Source organism: Maylandia zebra, linkage group LG5 (genome assembly GCF_041146795.1).
Source record: "Maylandia zebra isolate NMK-2024a linkage group LG5, Mzebra_GT3a, whole genome shotgun sequence".
Taxonomy (NCBI): Eukaryota; Metazoa; Chordata; class Actinopteri; order Cichliformes; family Cichlidae; genus Maylandia; species Maylandia zebra.
Genome location: NC_135171.1, coordinates 7,130,375 through 7,147,923, shown reverse-complemented (window position 1 = coordinate 7,147,923; position 17,549 = coordinate 7,130,375). Strand labels below are relative to the sequence as shown.

The 17,549-nt window shown below is 39.1% G+C and overlaps 1 protein-coding gene across 1 annotated transcript in view; it reads left to right on the top strand.

Moving 5' to 3' along the window:
- hdac11 (histone deacetylase 11) overlaps window positions 1-12,463 on the top strand; it is a 47,535-nt gene extending 35,072 nt beyond the window's left edge. Inside the window, exon 11 of the mRNA XM_004559863.6 lies at window positions 10,019-12,463. Within this exon, the coding sequence (XP_004559920.2) occupies window positions 10,019-10,261 (243 nt within the window). The 3' untranslated portion in view covers window positions 10,262-12,463. The remainder of the gene's footprint in view (window positions 1-10,018) is intronic.
- The last annotated feature ends 5,086 nt before the right edge of the window (window positions 12,464-17,549 follow it).

The following is a 17,549-nucleotide window of genomic DNA, read 5'->3' as shown; positions in this document are numbered from 1 at the left end:
CCTCATCACTGTCTTGCTGTCCTCATACATGTCCTGTAACACCCTTACATGCTTCTCTGCCACTAGACTTCCTCGTGCCGTACCACAGTTCCTCTCTTGTGCCTGTCATATGCAGTGTTGGGGAGTAACGGAATACATGTACCGCCGTTACGTATTTAAAATACAAAATATGAGTAACTGTATTCCGTTACAGTTACCGTTTAAAAAGGTGGTATTCAGAATACAGTTACTTTGTTGAAATAAATGGATTACACTGCGGTACTTTCCTGTTTCATTTTGTCGCGGGTCAGGACTGTTTGGGTTTTGTTTGACAGCTACGTTCTGTTGTTCCAGGCGGCAGCGTTACGGTTGCCATGGTTACAGGGCGACACTCTCTCTCTCTCTCTGCGACTGTGTGTTTCCTGGGTGAGAGAGCGCCTTTTCGTTGTTGTTGTTGTTGTGCTAAGCTAACAGGCAGAATGCTACAAGCATAGCTCTAAAGAATGTAGCATCATGGGCAGTGTAGTCCGTGCTGCAGGGAGAATGGACTGCCATACACGTTATGTGTCTGTGAGCGCGAGGAGGGAGAAAAAGGGGAGTGGAAAACTACGAGTTGTCATCGAGGAAAAACGGGAGCTGGAAGCATGTAAATATAATAATAACCACTGCAGCCAAGAAGAGTGCCTGACGAGCCCAGTTGTAAGTAAGCTATTAAGACTCGACTGTACACCGTGTTCGTGTTTTCCTCCGAAAACAATAAGTTCCGTTGGAGCAGCCTTTCAACGCCTCTCTCTGTCTCTCGCAAGAAAAGTTGACCCAGACAACAAAGTAAAGCTATTTTTCGGCTACGAGCTGACAGGGACCCCGCCGTATTAGTCAGAGGTCCCTTTACTACAGTTCGGAGTCGCGGACCTTCAGTAATAGTAATAAATCACACAGCAATAGTACATTCACGTTGTTGTAAAAAGCATGATAATATATTAAGTAATCCAAAGTATTCAGAATACGTTACTGTCATTGAGTAACGTAACGGAATACGTTACAGAATACATTTTGGGGCATGTATTCTGTATTCTGTAATGGAATACATTTTAAAAGTAACCTTCCCAACACTGGTCATATGCTTTCTCTAGATCAGCAAAGAAGCAATGAAGCTCCTTCCGACCTCTATACTTCTCCATCAACACTCTGAAAGTATACATCGCATCTGCAGTGCTCTTCTGATTGTCATTTCTCTTCTAAACCTAACTTCAACTACTCTTTCCAATAGCTTCATGGTATAGCTCATCAGCTTTATCTCTCTGTACCTTCTGCACATAACCCTTGTTCATGAAAATAGCTGCCAGTACAGTTCTTCTACTCCTCGGGCATCCTGTCAGTCTCCACAATCACGTTAAAAAGTCTGATGAAAATGTCCAGTGCCCTCTGTCCTCGACATCTGGATCCACTCTTCATATCTGCCCTCACTTCCTCCTTACTAATACTCTACACTTTGTGATTCACTAACTGTCCTCCATCTGTCCTCCTCTCTCTCATATTTTCTATTTTAATGAGTTTCACAAAGTGCTCTGTCCAACACACTCTCTTCAGTCTTTAGTACATTTTCATCTCTGTCCTTAATCACCCTAACCAACAACATAATTTCTCTGCCTAATACCTTACCTACCCAACTCCTCCTCATCACCTCTGTTCCCTTCACCTACATGTCCTGTAGGACATATGCACTGACAATGTTTAATATCAGCCCTTTGACTTGCAGCCACAAACTCCTGTCTGACACTCTCTTCACCTCCACAACACTGTTCACATTCTCTTCCTTCAAGCTTACTCCTATTTTGTTTTGCCTCTTATCTATAACATAAGCATTGTACAGTCTGATCTTGGGATGAATTTGCTAGGACAACCACTCCTGGGAAAACTGACTGCTGGACTTAAAGGGTTATATAAGTTATATAACCCTTTAAGTCCGTGTCCATGTTAATCGACAGCAACTGGATAGTTGTATATGTCTTTCTTCCTGGGAAATGTGTTAACATACATTTGGATTATCCATATCTGCATGATACTTAACCCTATTAATTCCCATGGAAGCCATAACAATGTACTTTGTTTTTCACACACTGCTTCTGTATTTTGGCTTTATTTTTGTGGTGGTATTTACCTCTTTTTAAAACCAGTTATGTACTGGATATGCGCGCGCGCGCGCGCGCACACACACACACACACACACACACACACACACACACACACACACACACACACACACACACACACACTGCTAAAAGCAACAATGGAGGACATTTAAAAACCAGAGAAATCCTATAACATATTACTGTTTTATCTGTTCTGACAATATCCATCCGTTTTTGTCAGCTAATCAAAATAAACCATTTATTGCTGTATCTGACCGAGGATGAATATGATACGGCACACTTCCTTTGGTTATATACGCGTTACTTTTTCCATGGTGTCTCATTCTGTCCTCTCCCTCCAGAGCTGCACATATGCAGTCTGTCTGAGCGACCACACAGTTAACAATTAGCAACATTTAACCAAAAATTGGGCTGCATGTGTTCAGAGAACTAATGTTAGTCTGATACCTTTGATATGTTCTGTTTTTTGTTTGTTTGTTTTTTGTGACTATCCCTACAGTGTCACAGATTCAGCTCCGTATTTTAGCACGGAGTAGGGCTGTGCGATATGACCAAAATCTCATATCCTGATGTAAGACATCTATCGTCCGATAACGATATAAATCACAAAAATTTTACATTTTCTGTAAATTCTGTGAATCTCGGGCAGCTTGACTTGCGTGAAGTGTTTCCAGCTGGGCGTGGTGTACCTTGAGTCAAGTGTTTTAACCGATGCATGAAACCAAGGGCGTAGAGTTGGCATGGACGGAAGGGACATGTCCCCACGAATAATTTGATCTCTTCAAGTAAAGAAAAAAAAAAAACAGAAAGAAAAAAAACCCGATCTGTCAGCGTCTCATTCACCCAGCGGTGCAGAAAGAGCTAAATTACGTTCTCTACTGGAGTCCTACTTCATGTGACAAATATGGCCAATGTGATTGGCTGTGCCTCTCAGGGAGCTCTGTTTAGTTTTAGCAGCGGCAAGCCTGCGCTGCGAGGACCTGCAAGGAGGAGAGGAGGATGGCAGCAAAAAGGAAGAACCTGGATATAAGAAAGTGTTTTTCAAAGAAACCTGTAAGTCACTTAAAGCCAAGTTAACTCATAAAATGTGTCCGTCACAATAACGTTACAGGCTATGCTAGGCTTTGGCCCACATCAGTCTAAAACTGTATGTAACCATGAATAACGTTTTTTGGAAACTAACTGCACAACATGCAGCACTATTAGTTATCTCGGTCTCAGAGCAGCATTTCTATTTTTGATTGAAAGTGTCAGAGAAAACAGCAGCCTCGAGCAAGCCAGTATATTAGTTTACAGAGGCTGTTAGAATTATATGTCTAACGTTAAAATGTTGGAGACACAATAATTTCATCCTAATGGTAATGATAATTTCATAGGGTTAATTTTTGAGACAAAATATCACAAAGTAGTCATGATTTTGCAAATATTCCACCTCGTAGTGCAGTTTGCACAAATTGTTTTTAAAATGCACTCACACTACAAACATTACTGATGAGTCTAGATCTGCACAAACTGACAGAAACACTGAAGCAGCTCCACATTTTAGTCTTATTGTCATGTATGTCCTATTTGTCAGGTGACAGGCGAACCAACACAAAGCTCAGAGATCAATGGTGATACAAGATCACAGGTGAAATTGGCTGATGACCTGTTGGTTCATGACTGTATTTGAAGCACATGTGTGACTGCATGTATTTGGAATGTCTTACTGTTATTTATCAGGTGACAGAGGCAGCTCTGCCGTGTTGTAGCTCGGACAGAGGTGAAGAGGCGAGGTCACGGGTGACTGACTGATGTTTTGGTGCTATAGATTAACGAGAGGAGCAGGCATGTGTTTGGCTCTTTCACATAGTGGACATTGAGTTGTTGTGTGGGACACCAGTAGTCCATGTCTGTTGCTGTAACAGTAGTTCATGTTGAGAATAAAAAATCCCAGCTCACTGAGTTGATAGGAGCAATAGTGCCTAAAATGTTGCATAATTTTGCTGAGAGATCTTTTACTTTGTGGTAATCTTAGACGAGTAGTTTTATGGACAAAAGCCACCAGGTCATTCAGTGTTCCCTTAGTGCTAATGTATAAGAGATGTTGGTGTACTATAACTGAACTAATGTTGTGAAGTCCTTAAAGTCATATTCTTTTATTGTCTTAACTGTATTTGAAGCTATTTTTATTTTTGTATGATACTTGATTTATATGGATTATGGCTGAAGTAAACTAAAGCCTAAAATACTTAGTCATTTGCCTAATAGTAATTTAACATTATATAATTCACTTATAAAACTACGAATTGTAATTTTAAATGGTTAAAAAGCATGTAGAATAGCATATGTAGGCCAGAATATTTCTCCTTTTATCAAGAAGCAAAGACAAAAAGGAAAAAAAAAAGAAACAGGCAGCGTTCGGTGGTTGAATCATCCGTCCCCACCAATGCCTAAACCAAATCTACGCCCTTGCATGAAACGATACATTTTTAGACATAAGTTGTAACGGCCGCCGTTTTCTTTGTATTTGTTACACGGCGTGCTGCGGGGAAAAGCCTGTTCTAATGTTTGAGTCTAAGGTTTATGTTTTAGCACCTGGCGGCTCTTTTTTAATTCTCACCCGTAAATAATCTGCTCTTTCACGTGATTCAGTTTATTTTGAAAAGTCTCAACAGGATCTTGAGCTTTATTGTGAAAGGTTTATGTGGAAAATAAACAAGCGGACATGCGATGGTTTTACCGTTGTTGTTGCTAGGGACAACGCATAAAAACAGGCGCTTGTCCATCTGTAGTGTGGTTATATTAAATATAAGAGAAAGAGAGAACTTTAAGGAATTAATAGAACCACTACAATGACCATCAAAACCATGAAAAAATATTGCCGTACACAGTTTATTTTGCGACACCACGAAACAAACGATAGCGTAAAATGAAACGATAGACGTTTTTATATCGTCATCTGATATATATCGTTATATCGAACAGCCCTAGCACTGAGGTCATAACATTGAGTTTTACTGAACTATATGTTTTTATATTTAGCCCTGCTTCTAATACTTACCTCACATCCAGGTTTATTACTTTAGCGGTGTGGTCAATGTCCTGTACCCAATATTTATTGTAGTATGTAGTTTATAAACAGGAAGTATAAATACAGTGCAGTCTTGTAAGAACTTCACCACCTATGACTAGGTCAGGGGTCGGCAACCCGCGGCTGAATAAAGAGCATGCGGCTCTTTAGTCTTTATTTTGCGGCTCCGGGTGGTTTGGGAAAATAAGTTAGAAGTATTTAGCTGAAGTGTATTTTATTTGTGTTTAGTTCTTTTTTAACTTGTAGTTCTAAATTGGAAGATTATTGTGATTTTGAAATATAAAAATAAAATTATATCTTATTATTTTTTCATCACTCAAAATAAGCGTCACACTCGCGGAAGCCGGTTTACCCGCCGAAACGCCGTGCATTTATCGAGACTTTCATCCCCAGGTAGGCCAATTATGGATCTTCGGATCCACATTATGTCAGCAGCTGTTCTCCAGCTGAACTATGTTAAAAACAAACACCGCTCACGCCTCACAGACGACAGCTTACAGTCCTGCGTAAAGATGAAAGCCCCGTTTTGCAGACGCTGTGCGCAGAGGTTCGGGACCATAAGTCTTATTGTAAACATATCACGAGAAACCCGACGATGTTTCCATGAACACGCTTTTCAGCATCTCTTTATTGACCACTTTTCACACGGTTGCTGTACGCATACAGCCGGCTGTAGCTTTTCAGCTCACAGCCCGACACATACCAACACAACAGCAGAGACTTTAAGGCAGCGAGGCGTGATTGCGGGTCCCGCTCAGGTGCGTCCGCAGACCACGCCCCGCCACACACATTAACCAGGTAAAATACATATTTAGGCAGAATTTTGCAAATATCTTTTTTTTTTTTTTTTAGCAGCATGGAGCTTTTTTTCCAATTACTTTTTAAAAGTCAGGTCAAGGCTCCAAAAGCCCAAAGGAGATATAAGGGTGGCTCACGACAGTTTTTGTTTGCTACATGGATCATTTTAGTTCAGCTTTCCTTTTGTCATATTTCTTTAAGAGTTCAAAATGTGTTAATTACATAAATAAAATGTAATTTTCTCTGTAGCACTTCATGGATCTCATAAGCAACACACTGTAGTTGCTTTTTACTTTTAAAAAGCAGTTAAAAACTTTTCTGTTCAAACAAGCCTTTTGTTGATCTACGCATTTTATATTCTTTACATTATTTACATTTGATCTTTTACATTGTGTATAATGTCTATTGATTGTATTGTTTATTTTAATATTTGTGTACAGCACTTTGTGAGTGCCTGTCTGTGAAAAGCGCTTAATAAATAAACTTTACTTACTTACTTTAGTTGTTCACACAAAGCATAAAGGTAAAAAAAAAAACAATATATACAGTGTTATCTTCATTTTAGATTTCAAAAAGTATTTGCAGCTCCCAGTGTTTTCTTTTGTGTGGAAACCGGGTCCAAGTGGCTCTTTGGGTGTTAAAGGTTGCAGACCCCTGGACTAGGCAGCCAGAGGATGATCAAACATTTGTCAGTGCTGGAAAAATGTATAAAGGTAAAGTTGATATGAAAGTTGAAATGTGTCATAGGTATACATGATGAATCGGGCACTGAGTAGGGATAGCTGATTCTGGAAGTGTTTTTAATTACTGTAAAAAGCTTAAATGTATGGAAGTGTGTTTATTGAAATCCCCAAAAGAGAAAACAGTGTCTGGTAATAATGTGACACATACGCTCAGCTCCTGTTGCCATGGAGAAGAGCCTAGGCAGAGAAAAATCTCTGTAGCTGTAGTAAATCTAGACCACATCATTGTTTCAGCTGGGGCCAAATCACTTCACCACAGCTGCTGAATTCATTCCTCACCTTAATCCTATAATAACATGTCTACAAAAAATAATCGCTGGGCCTGCCCCAAAACTCATGTTTGTGACATTTGGAAGTTTTCAAATGTTTGCTTCGGTGACAGAGTGGTTCTCTGGAGGTTTATCAGAGCTCAGTGGGAGACATTTCTTTTAATGAGGACGACCTGCAGCTCAAAAGTCAATGCAAAACAGAGAATGAATGAAGCAGTTAAAAGATGTGAGGGTTAAAGCTAATAATCATATTCATCTGGGCGCAGCGTTTCTGTGTATCCCACAGTTTCTTAGAACCAGTTGCATGTAATTGGCAGCTGGATGCTCTATCAGATGATTTTGGGACATTAGAGGACACACAGTGTTAAAAGTCTTTAGGCTCATAATCTTACGTTGTATAATTATGTCTTATTCAGACATTGCTTATCAGACGAACTGTGTAGGTTTCTTTATTAAATAAATAATAATAGCTCTAAACAGCTTTCCTATCCACCACAACTAAGCAAAAGCATGGTTGGGTTTGACACAATTAGGACAACATTCATTGGATACACTACGCAACTTGGAGGTGCAAATTTTTATACAGATTTCAGCCTCAAATATTTAAGTGTTACTTGCTCTCCCACCATCGGTCCTGTACACTGCCAGCCGGGATTATTAGCTGAGACAACCATGACTTGGAGGGAAAACATCAGGATGTGATTAATTTGGGAACAAAAAACAATGAAGATTCAAGTTACTAAGATTTATTAAGGTCACTGAAACCAGTATATAAATTACAAGATGCAAAAACAAAAGGAAAGAAAGAAATTAAATATCTGATGTCATAGAATTTCAACAGCTTTCGTTTGTTTGTTAGGCTGATTTTGGTTTAAAATGGGAAACATACAAACTGTCTTATATGTGAGAAAAATGCGCCACTCAGTTCCTTCTCTCAAACAGGGTTTTCATTGAGCCTGGATAGTCAGAAGTGACTCTGAGTATGCACCACATTTCACTGAATCGAGTCTCTACTAAATATGCTTGACTATGCTGGCAGTTTAAGTGAGTGGGGTGAAGACAAGACTCAAGACTGGGCCTAGTCTGCTTTATTTATTTAAAATAACAATTATGTTTTGGTAGACTGAAGCACACATCAAAGAATGAGAGCACGCTGTAGCTGCAGCTGATCACTGAGTATTGTACTTCATTTTGGCAGTCAGCAATTTGAATTCATGTGCTTGATATTCGTTACATAGTGTATTAACTTTCCTAGAACCATTTCATTAGTGTATATCATTAAATGTATGTACAGAGACTTGTATAACTGTAAATCATTTGTTTTCACCACAATCAATTTTAAATGCAGATGGAAGCCTTACTAATTTCCTCTAATTACTGAAATAAAAAACACTGTGTCAAGCATGTTTATTCAGTGCTAACTGGTTCATTATTTCTCCTGTCAGACCAGTATCAAGTGGTGTTTGAATGTGCGTGGGTGTAGACAGCAAGTGATTAATCATTAATTAAAAACACGTTTTGGATAGACTGCATGTATTTGCATTTGTTGGAGCGCTTGCATTAAGTCATATTAGAGTAAATGGGGGGCCCGAGATACAAAACCAGCTGTTAACTGCTGTGCAGCTGTGTGAAGTTGAGCCGTGTAGCCTGAATCTAAGGTTTCACTGAAATGTATTTTGAAGCAAAGTAGTATTAACATGGTTAATAGATGGTTAAACATTAAAGTCATTTGTATGTTTGTCACTTGCACACCAGGATGTCAACAGTTGGGTTTTGAGTCCCACAATTTGAAGTTTTAACGTTGGTGTTTTGGCTGCTAACATTAGCTAGTTAGCAGATGCATTCATAAATGGTGTGGGTGGCACCAATTAGTCAGTATCTATATAAAGAAGAATTGAATTGAATGTCCAGGTGGGAGGCCAAAACAGGGTTTTACTTTTCTTGTAACACATTGTTACAGAATTTGTTGTTTTGGCATTGGAGACCCCAGCATCTGTTCGCTTCCTTGTGTTCATTTTGCCTTTATGAATTTGCTATCTAACTATTGGAAAAAACCTGTGAAAAAAATGATATGCCCCTGATCCAGGGCCTGTTTAATAGTTTTTGATTTAAGATCTGGGTTTGCTAGTATCTTTTAAGTTAGGCCTTGTGTACTGTAAGGTATTTAATGTTATGGATGAGGTAAATCTGTTTGGTGCAATGCAGATGTTCTTTTGTGTTGAACTATAACATGCCCAGGCCTATGATTCCAGCCCATTCGTGTCTAATATTGAATGAATCTGCACTGCTTTAGTAGCAGGAAAGAAAAATGTGTAACTGGCAGGCTCAGCTGAATCAGGCCACATGGGCTCTTCATGTAACTAATTTATCAGGAAATTTCAAATTGTACTGAGAGCTGGTCAAAATGAGCCAAATTGGAATTTATTACTTACTGTGAAGAGATTTCCAGCCAGTGATCCTGTGAATCCCAGAAAGTAATTGGCGCAAATAAGGTAAATGTGCAGGATGTGTTAGTTGTGGTGGCACGCTCTTGTATGTTGCAGACCTATTTTGTTCATTTAAACTGGTAAATGTCCTTTAAAAAAAAAAAAGCAGCGTGCAGCTTAAATAATTATTATTTGAAGTTCTGGCTGAACATGTCTTTCTGCCATGCTTAATAATGTTCCAAATCACTCAGTGTTTTAACAGATGTTCCATAATAAATGACAGTGTTGACACAAACTATTGACTGTTTGAATCCCTCCACAGACATGCATGTGTGCTTCTTCCTCTAGCTGTTCCAGAGCTCAGTAACTCAGTGTAGTGGATTTCATGACTTTGTCCTTGGGTTCAGATCAGGACTCTGGACTAGACATGTCGATGTTATCAGCATGTTCTATCAAATCTTTTATCAATGAGATGCAGAGATGAGAAAAGAAGTCCAGAGAATCCAGAGAAGGTAGTGCTTGAAAGCATAGACAGGCTGCCTCTTCTTCTAACTTTCTTCTCCTTCTTCTCTGCCAGGGCATTATAAAGAGAGATGAGCTCGTGTTCAGGGCTGCAAAGCGTCGGGGGATCCCCGTACTCATGATGACATCCGGAGGATATCAGAAGAAAACAGCCCGCATAATCGCAGACTCCATCCTCAACCTGCACCGGCAAGGTCTAATAGAAGGCAACGCGGCGGAAGGAAAGGGATCGACACTGCTGACGACCCACATGACGCCCACCTCTGGATCGGCAGGGTCAACATCCACAGCTGTCTGAGGAGCCTTAATCCTGGAGCTAACACTAAGATACCTGACTTTAAAGCACTAAGTAGCTTTATATTGTGCTGTGATCGTGTGACAGCTGTTGTAACATTCAACACTTGTCTAAACTCCGATTATGTAACAAGAAGTTTGCACATGTACACTTAAATATTCATAAGCTTTGGTAACATTTTCACATTTGTTATGCGCAGGTTGACACGTACTCAAAGGGAATAATCATTCCGAGGGAAAAAGCTGTCTTTAAACAACCGTGTTTTCACAGCTACGACTTTCATATGGCACAAAAGAGCTTTTTAAATGTTTAATCAGTAGGAGAGTTATGGGTTTCATGTGTAATGTGTGATCAGCATTTTGGCTAAAGGTAATCTTTAATCTCAGGAAATGCAAAACTAATAATAGCATATGAAGCATATGCTATATTAAGGCTTGATGTACTTAAATAATATACTTCCAATGTATGTGTAAATAATGTCTCAAGTTATAAATATAAAACATATATAATATAAAAACAAACATAACCGCACATGAAAGTGTAATTATCTTAATCAGAAGTAATCGTTGGGTGAATTTTAACATTGAAAGAAGATCAAATCTATATATATAAGTGACTAGTGTCTTAATTGAGATGAGTTTTGTGCTTTGAATCCAATCTAATATGTACAGTTAATGTTTAAAGTTATTACAGGTACTAATTGTCCCTGTAATTGGAAAGATTTGAGACACTAAAACTTTTGACTGAGCACTTTAACTGCTGAAACTCACGTCCCCCAACGTTTTAGACTCCTGAAATTCAGTCTGCTTCTTCCAGCATGTCTAGATTTAAGTCTAAAACCCAGAGTGTTCAGTGATTAATGAGAAAGCCTGTACAGCAGGGTTTCCAGTGGCTTTCACTTTTGATTGGTTGTTTATAGTTAGACACAGAGCTTCCCTAATGATGTTTACACATGTCGAAACTTTGTAAAAGGAGCCACAAAAACACTCAGATCAATATGATTAATGCAGCAGCTGAAACAAAATCACCGCTTCCAAACGATACTAAAGACATCGTCTGACACAGACTGAATACAAGCTGTGTGCTGGGGTGTAATGATCACTACGACATTTTACTATCAATCTCTGCCTAAAACGTGCACGAACTGAGGTCACAGTGCATCACCAGCCTTTCTGTGAAATACTGGCATTGTCCTTCTTTGCTAATATAAGCTGATATCATATGACAGGGCATAGTGGTGGTCCCACGTGAACCTACACTGCAAAACCCCACCTCCTTAATACTAGATAAATACACTTATTTTTGGTGAAGATTTGCTTAAAACAAGTGAAATTATCTGCCAGTGGGGTAAGTTATTTTTTCTTATTAAGATTTCTTGAAACAAGAACAATATCTAAACTTAAATAAAGCTAAAAAATAAGTCTTTTACACTTATTCCAGGGAACAAATCAGAACATTGAAACTTAAAATAAGCTTTAACCACTTATTCTAGGGAACAATTAGATCGTTAAATCTTAAAATAAGCCTTACACACTTATTCCAGGCAACCAATCATGGCAATTGAAACCTAAAATAAGCTTTAACCACTTGTTCTAAGCAAAATGTTGAGGAAAATAGGCATAAAACACTTATTCTAAGGAACAAATCAAGGCAAATAATCTAAAAAAACTAGTACATTAAATCATTTTAAATAAGTCTTCTCATCAGAAATTGATGCTTCTTTCCTGTGTGACAAAAAATAGGAGACAGATGTTTGTTTGTTGTTTGTTTGTTTTTTAAGTTAATTCCCAATTAAACTGTTTTATTGCTAACTACATTGCTGCCTGTATTATTGTTGAAGTCCTAAACGTCACCTTTAAAGTGTTTGTGCTAATAACATCATGTACAGTCAGACAGGCATGGAGAACAGCACTGAGAGGCTTTGAACAGATCACATAGTTCAATTCAACATATAATGCTTTAAGAATGCACAAGCATCTACTTAAAATCTATTTAATTTATCATCTGTGATATTATTATGTACAAGTCCAATGTATTTTGTTCATCTCCCTTAAATAAACAGGCAGCCTTAAAGTATGAAATATTCATATACAAATACACATATAAATGTGTGAACTATCTCAGTGGCTGATAGTGCTCCACAGGCCTCAGTGTGAGCTTGAAGACATTTATAATGTTTAAGTAGTTTAATGTGCAGGTGCTGAAGATAAACACATTTTGAATGAAAGCTGGGGAACTTTGGTAGCACAGAAACAAGTGGCTATTCTTTGTGACCATATGGATCACTCATATTACCATTATTTCAAATACTCAAAAAAGCTGGGGTCCAGGGTATAATTGGCCGTTTTTGACTACTTTTGATTTGGCCTCTAAATTTTACCTTTAAAAACTTTATCTTGCCAATCTGTTATTTTCTCATTTTGACAAACTGTATCAGCACAATTTATCTAAATACAGACCAAATTTTACAAGTAGAAAGTGATATTTTTGACTGTAAAAACCACAAGCATGTTTAACGAATCGTTTTCATAACTTAAATTGCAAATAGAAATTGTACATTTTTAAAAAGTTATATGGTACTATTTACCTAAAAATGCAGCCAAGGCTCAGACGTTTTTTATATAACCATTTCAAACTATTTACAGAACAATCAGCTGTTCTGCATCAAATAAGAAGGCACAAAAATTATTTATGCAACTCCAAAAATAGTTTGTGTCCACTATAACACAGATGAGAACAGCACAGGGATAAACCTGCAGGTCTGACAGCATCTGTGTCACTCAGCGTTTACACTGCAATCTGCCTTTGGTGGCTTTTTTGCAGCAACTGTGACGATCACTAGTAGAACTGACACACAAAACAACGACTACACTACACACTAACTTGAGACTCCAAACACAGTAATCACAAATTTCTCATGTATCAAAACTGTCTCGCTCTCTCTTTCGCTCACTCCTAAAACTTCCCCCTCTTCCCAAACAACCAAATGCCACATGTTGCCATATCATTTTTTTGATTGGTCGACGTGGTACATTTTTCCACCAATAGGGAAGGAGTGTTTTTTTCTTTTTTCACCAATGACTGTTGCTTTTCACTCACAAGCAAAGCGTGTTTGCTAGCGCTCTCCTTAGAAAACGCTGTTTTTTCCGTTTCTTTCCAGAGTAAACGCCACTGTTTTATTAAAAACAAAAAACACCGGTTTTACGTGGCCTACACAATTTAAACACTGGTATATAGTTTGAAGTTCGCACGTTCGACCCAAGTTGAAATGGAGACTCTGGGTCCGTCGACCCCAGAGGTTAACCAGAAAGCCTTAAGTTAGCTAGTTATGTATCAGGCTAATGTTTAAAGCTTTCACTTGAGTAAATTAACTCATATCACTGCTAAGTAATGTTAGCTAAGTTCACAGCATATTCCATAATAGCGCTGCCATACTGCATCACACTCAGTGCATTTCAATCATTTCTCCAGCGAGTTTGATAGCTAGCAAAATAATAATCATAATTTTTTTAAAATAGCATGTGGAACGTACACGTACTGGAAAATTATTTACTAGGACTCACCTATCATGCGACTGGAGAGCGCAAACTCCGCCATTGTTGTTTTCCATCAAACACTCATTAAAACAGCAACCTACAGATACAGTGGGGCAAAAAAGTATTTAGTCAGCCACTGATTGTGCAAGTTCCCCCACTTCAAATGATGACAGAGGTCAGTAATTTGCACCAGAGGTACACTTCAACTGTAAGAGACAGAATGTGAAAAAAAAATCCATGAATCCACATGGTAGGATTTGTAAAGAATTTATTCGTAAATTAGGGTGGAAAATAAGTATTTGGTCACCTCAAACAAGGAAAATCTCTGGCTCTCACAGACCTGTAACGTCTTCTGTAAGACGCTTTTCTGTCCCCCACTCGTTACCTGTATGAATGGCACCTGTTTGAACTCATCATCTGTATAAAAGACACCTGTCCACAGCCTCAAACAGTCAGACTCCAAACTCTGCCATGGTCAAGACCAAAGAGCTTTCGAAGGACACCAGGAAAAGTATTGTAGACCTGCACCAGACTGGGAAGAGTGAATCTACAATAGGCAAGCAGCTTGGTGTGAAAAAATCAACTGTGGGAGCAATCATCAGAAAATGGAAGACATACAAGACCACTGATAATCTCCCTCGATCTGGGGCTCCACACAAGATCTCATCCCGTGGGGTCAAAATGATCATGAGAACGGTGAGCAAAGATCCCAGAACCACACGGGGGGACCTGGTGAATGACCTGCAGAGAGCTGGGACCAAAGTAACAAAGGTCACCATCAGTAACACACTACAACGGCAGGGAATCAAATCCCGCAGTGCCAGACGTGTTCCGCTGCTGAAGCCAGTGCATGTCCAGGCCCGTCTGAAGTTTACCAGAGAGCACATGGATGATACAGCAGAGGATTGGGAGAATGTCATGTGGTCAGATGAAACCAAAGTAGAACTTTTTGGTATAAACTCAACTCGTCGTGTTTGGAGGAAGAAGAATACTGAGTTGCATCCCAAGAACACCATACCTACTGTGAAGCATGGGGGTGGAAACATCATGCTATGGGGCTGTTTTTCTGCCAAGGGGACAGGACGACTGATCCGTGTTAAGGACAGAATGAATGGGGCCATGTATCGTGAGATTTTGAGCCAAAACCTCCTTCCATCAGTGAGAACTTTGAAGATGAAACGAGGCTGGGTCTTCCAACATGACAATGATCCAAAACACACCGCCCGGGCAACAAAGGAGTGGCTCCGTAAGAAGCATTTGAAAGTCCTGGAGTGGCCTAGCCAGTCTCCAGACCTCAACCCCATAGAAAATCTGTGGCGGGAGTTGAAAGTCCGTGTTGCTCGGCGACAGCCCCAAAACATCACTGCTCTCGAGAAGATCTGCATGGAGGAATGGGCCAAAATACCAGCTACTGTGTGTGCAAACCTGGTAAAGACCTATAGTAAACGTTTGACCTCTGTTATTGCCAACAAAGGTTATGTTACAAAGTATTGAGTTGTATTTTTGTTATTGACCAAATACTTATTCGTAAATTAGGGTGGAAAATAAATTCTTTACAAATCCTACCATGTGGATTCATGGATTTTTCTTTCACATTCTGTCTCTCACAGTTGAAGTGTACCTCTGGTGCAAATTACTGACCTCTATCATCATTTTAGGTGGGGGAACTTGCACAATCGGTGGCTGACTAAATACTTTTTTGCCCCACTGAATGTTAGCGCACTCATCCCCGACTGTCCGAGGGAGGGGCGGGGTCACACGTTGAAACAGACAGAGATCGAGATCTCGCAAAACTAACTCAGGATCTCGCAAAACTTTTGCAAGATCTCGCAAAACAAACTTGGGATCTTGCAAAACATTTGCGAGATCTCGCAAAACAAACTCGGTATCTCGCAAAACAAACTCACAAAAGTTGAATTCCAACAATGGCGGCAGCTACTTAGTTGTAATATTACTCTTTCTGGATCATAAAATACACTTTTAAGATATTTTGAGGCGTGAATGTAGTTGTGTAAATGTCAGATATCTGCTCGGTTTACAAGACATCACATATTTGCAAAAGTGCTCCGACGTTTTCGGAGATCTGACATCAACCATCTCGAAGCTAACGGGAGGTCGAGACCTACTACAGCCGGGAGGAACACCGCTTTCCCGGCACATCGTGCCTGGACCTCCCGGTCGGCTTCGAGCTGGCGGCTAAAACTTTTGCGAGATCCCGAGTTTGTTTTGCGAGATCTCACAAAACTTTTTTTTCTCCCATGTCCCCTGCGGGGCTCCATACTAAACCAGTTAGCTACTCAACATATAAAATGTAATAAAAAGAGCATTTGCAATTTTAAACAGAATTTGCAGAACAGATGTGTTTAAAGAAAGAAAGTACTCTGTATTACATTAATAAGAATTTAAAAAAAAAAGAATTCAAGTGTAAATTGCAACTTCAAAGCTATCAAGTCCAAACCTTCCAACACAGACCTAATCTTGCTCAAACAGCTCTACGTTTCAATGAAAATTTCTACAGCCTGCCATGACTTTTTTGTATGAGCCTGTGGTGTCTTGCTCATGGATTTTGTCCTTTAACACTTCAGTCTGAATGACAGACAGAAGCGTTGCCACACATTTAGGATAGGTGAGATGCAGGGTGTAGTAGTATGCCATAAGATACAGCAAACCTTCTCCAAGGTCATCTGTGGCAAATGTGGTGATGGGAGTGGTTCCAACTGCAATAAGACAACGGGACCCTTCTAAGAGCAGAACAGGGCTGACGCTGGATCTTCTGTTGGCAAAAAGAAAAACAAAGAAAATTTTACAATGTACGGAGAAACTCCAAAGCTATCAGGGTCGTTCAAATACTTAACCACAAGTATGTATTAGACTTAGACTTCACTTTATTGATCCCTTTGGGGTGCACCCTTGGGGTGATATATGAATGATGACAACCATAGATCAGATGTGCTACAGACCATATTAATGTTATTTTTCTTTAGATTGACAAATACTGTATAGAAATTCCCTAATATTCATGCCATTGAAAAATGTAATAAATTCTGCCTCATCACCGTTAGGATTATGTCTTTACACACTTTAGGAAATGACAAAGGTACTGCACCTGTGATAGTTAAATATGTAATTATTTCCATTTTGTTTTTAATTTCTTTATGATTTTCTTTATTATTTTTATTGAAATTTTTGATCTATCAGTATTTGTGCCATTTCAGATTTCTGCACACTTTTCCAAATATAAACTACATTGTTGGAGGACTTGGCATGGATAAAAAGGCCATATGCCAAATAATCTGTTAAAGTGAAGGCTTTAGGGGCATTATTTGATAACAAATGTGAAGAAACCCAGACCTGAAGGACATGAATCAGTGCTTCACTGGCATGTCCCATCTTCTTGGGTGGTGCAGCTCATGATGGGAAGAGAGTTGGTAGTGCTCTGAACAGGGCTATGTTTAAACAGAAGAGGAAAGAAAGAACTAAATCAACTTTCAGTTGAATATTCAATATTATAGCCATAATTGTAATGTTTCACTTACAACTGTCGTCACCAGAACTGCTCCTTGGTGGCAAAAGCATGTTTGATCCACCACTTGAATCTGCATCATAATCTTCTCCCTGGTCGCATGGTGAGATATCCATGAGACGCCTTTTCTTTAGTTTCATCCTAAATAAGAAAACAAAAATAGTTATATTACAGGAGTCCTAAACAAAATGTGTCGTGCTAGGTGTTTTTAAATCGAAAGTGGCAAAACTTG